Source organism: Pteropus alecto, unplaced genomic scaffold (assembly GCF_000325575.1).
Source record: "Pteropus alecto unplaced genomic scaffold, ASM32557v1 scaffold5, whole genome shotgun sequence".
Taxonomy (NCBI): Eukaryota; Metazoa; Chordata; class Mammalia; order Chiroptera; family Pteropodidae; genus Pteropus; species Pteropus alecto.
The window spans coordinates 33198512-33201588 of NW_006441953.1; the positions used below are offsets into that span (position 1 = coordinate 33198512).

Sequence of the window (3077 nt, forward strand, 5' to 3'; positions counted from 1 at the left end):
TCACACTGCGTGGGCCACTTGGTATCTCCTTTCTGAAGCTAAACTAGAACTAGGACCTGAGAGCCCTGGAGTGGCCATGGCGTTCGGGCGCAGGGACAGAGCGGGGTCCGCAGGCCGGCCGGGCTGGCAGATGTGTGCGGAACATTGTGGACAGTCAGTACACGGCCCTGTCTGTCCCTCCAAGGCCACTTACAGAGGAGAGGCAGGGCGGGTTCAGGTGTGGGCCACCGTGTGCAACCCTTGACTAGACCCCAGCCCACTACCCCATGCCGCCGCCTCCCGCTGCGTGCAGGAGCACATGGGCCACCTCTGCATGGACCCCTTTACTGAGCACCAGAAGTCAGGTGGCCCCTCACCCCCACCTAACGCCCCTTAATGGCTTCTGATGCCAAAGGTCAAGTCCACACCTGACAGCCTGGCAACCAGCCAGAGGCCTCCAGCACCCGCAGCTCACCCAGAGCCACGCCTGTGCCCACCACCGCTCGATTCCCGAGGCTGTCCCCACCCACTGCCTGAGCAGCCTGTTCCCGTGACAAAGCTGTGACACCTCCTCCCCGTCTCCCCAGGGGAGCCGGCCCTCCCTGCTCGGGCCCCCTGATTGTAACCTTTGCCCTTGTCGGCATCGGCACAGAGCGGGGGTGTCCAGTGGGACCATCCACTGGCAGGCAGCCATCCTCGCAGGCCCTGCTCTTGGTCCTCAGAGCCCAGGGATGGCCTCCCGCCTGCAGCTGCCCCTCGGGGCCATCCGGGCACAACACGAGACCCTCCTCCTGGACACCCAGGATGTGTTTTTGAGTCAACACATGGCCTTTAAAACTAAAAATCCGTCCGTGGTTGAATTTTCGCATTGCCAAAGTCCTTCGAAGCATTGGTGATTGTGTTTGTTGCGTTCACTGCTAGAATCTCAGCACTGCAGATGCCCTGCCACGGGCCGTCCCAGCGTCTGGCCCCCCAGGCAGCCGGCAGCATGGGAGGAGGGGGCTCACCCAGCCTCGGAGGCTGCCTGGCCCCGGCACCCAGGCCACCCATCAGCATCTCGGGGCTGCTGCAGAGGCAGCATTTAGGCAAGTGCACGTGCGAGACAGTGAGCAGACACGTGGGACGCGAGCCGCCCAAACTCGCGTGATCTCACAGCTGCGTGTGGGCTTTCCGTCGCTAACAAAGCCTGATGGCATCCACATGGGGGCCACTGTGGGTTACGACTCGGTGCTTCCCCAGGGTCTGCCAGCCTCGGGGGGTCCCACTCGAGAGACGGCGCATCCCCACCGTGTCTGCAGCTCTCCAGATTTCCAGCCAGCTCGCCAGCACAGCCACCTCAGGCAGCAGACGGGACCGTCCACTTCCTGCCCCCGCGGTGACCGCCCCATGCGGCAATGCGGCGGAATAAAGCCTCTTCCTGACGAGCGTGTGTGTGGTGTCCGGCACTGCTTTGCCGACGTCTCGGCGCTGCTCACGTGCTGGTGTTGGGGCTCGGCGAGCACGGCCGTCAGGGCGTTCCTGAGCCAGCGCTCTGGAGGAGGGGGTGGGCCTGGGACTGCGGCACACTGAGCCTGCGGCAGAGCCCCGCACACAGGCCCGCATGTGGGGCTCCCCCTGTGCCGTGGGAGCTGTCTGCGGCACCCTTCCGTCACGTGACACCGCTCACATGACGCTGTGTCTAGCGATGACTACGTCTCCAAATGTGAATTTTGTCCTGGCTTTCTCCGCCAGGCGGGTGACACGTGCACACTTGGCTGGGAGGGCGATGCTTCCCCCACCCCTCTAGTCAGGAGCACTCCGGGTTGAAAAGAAGCTATGGTGTTAGTTCTGTGTCACAGTCACCTAAAGTTGTGTGGTATCCAGAAGGCGTCAAAAACGCTGTGTGCCTCACCTCGCCCAGGGCAAGTGTGTCACAGGGAGACCGAGGTGGCACCCGCTCGTGTTTAGAAAGCCACTGCAGGTTGCACGCTGCTCTAGGCGATGCTCCCGTCACATGAGCCTGGTGTCCCCTGCACACTTGCCAAACCTGTGGAAGGTGTGTAACACTTGGTCAGGTGTGCTGTCTGAGTTGAAACACGCGTGTGAGTCCACTGTCCAAAAATCTCACAGTGGGTGTGCATGTTCTAGTTGGTTCCAGTCTCATAAATGTCTCAGTGTTAAAAATGCCTGACTGGCACGTGTCCCCCCACGTGCGTGTTGACGGCACACTCGCCTGGCTCCTAGCTATGAAACCCAGACAGTGAGCATCCTGTCGGTGGACCCCGTCCTCACCTCTGCACCCCACATGACGGGACCCACCATGTTGGAAGACTGGGGCATCTGTGAAGGGTGGGGCGGCGGCCTGTCCTGGCCTGGGGACCCTTGAGAGCGGCCAGGGACATTTGTGCAGTGCACTCCAGCGACGTATCCCCGAGCCAGGCCGTCAGTGGTTCTGGGCTGATTGTCCGCATTTGAATCTCACTGCGTCCGTGTCCTCACTTCGCTGCTCAGACACGGGCTTCGATGCCACATTTTTAGCATCTTTGGCTCTCTTCACAATTGAGCTCCCATTTGGCCTGTTTAATCCCAGTGGGCATCTGCCAGGGTCTGCACTTGTGACCACCACACTTTCAATTCAGGTTATCACTGACATCGGCACGTCTGGTCTTCTTTTCCAGTGTTTTTCATTTGAAAAGCAAAATAAAATGTTTAAATAATAGCTCAAACCCTGCTATAGGCACAGACGACAGTTCAGCCGCAACTAAACTGTCAGCCCACAGCACTAGGTGTTGGCGCGGGAGACCCCTCGGCTGCTGTGTGGAGGCCCCATTCAGCCCGGGGGCAGCGGCTGGGAGCCTCAGTGGGGATCCACGCGGGCACGAGCCCGCAAACATGAGCCGACCTGCGTTGAAGGTCAACCCGAGGGAGGCGGGGGGCGGGCAGCAGAGCGTTGAGCGGCCTCTGCCAGGCCCTGGGCTCTCCGTGCGGCGTCTGGCGGTGGGAGCTGGGTGACAGCCTTCCCGCCGGCTCAGCGGTTCGTGGGCGTGTGGGTGCACCAGCAGCTGCGCTCCGCGTCAGGCGACCTGCCCCCGTCCTCTGCTCAGTGGCACGTGGCCTAG

General features: G+C 61.7%; 1 protein-coding gene across 1 annotated transcript in view; it reads left to right on the plus strand.

Annotated features, from left to right (window-relative positions):
• The window catches only part of RNF212 (ring finger protein 212), a 14549-nt gene extending 11472 nt beyond the window's left edge, over positions 1-3077 (plus strand). Inside the window, exons 11-12 of the mRNA XM_006919117.1 lie at positions 901-1084; positions 2991-3077. Coding sequence (XP_006919179.1) covers positions 901-1084; positions 2991-3077 — 271 coding nt within the window. The remainder of the gene's footprint in view (positions 1-900; positions 1085-2990) is intronic.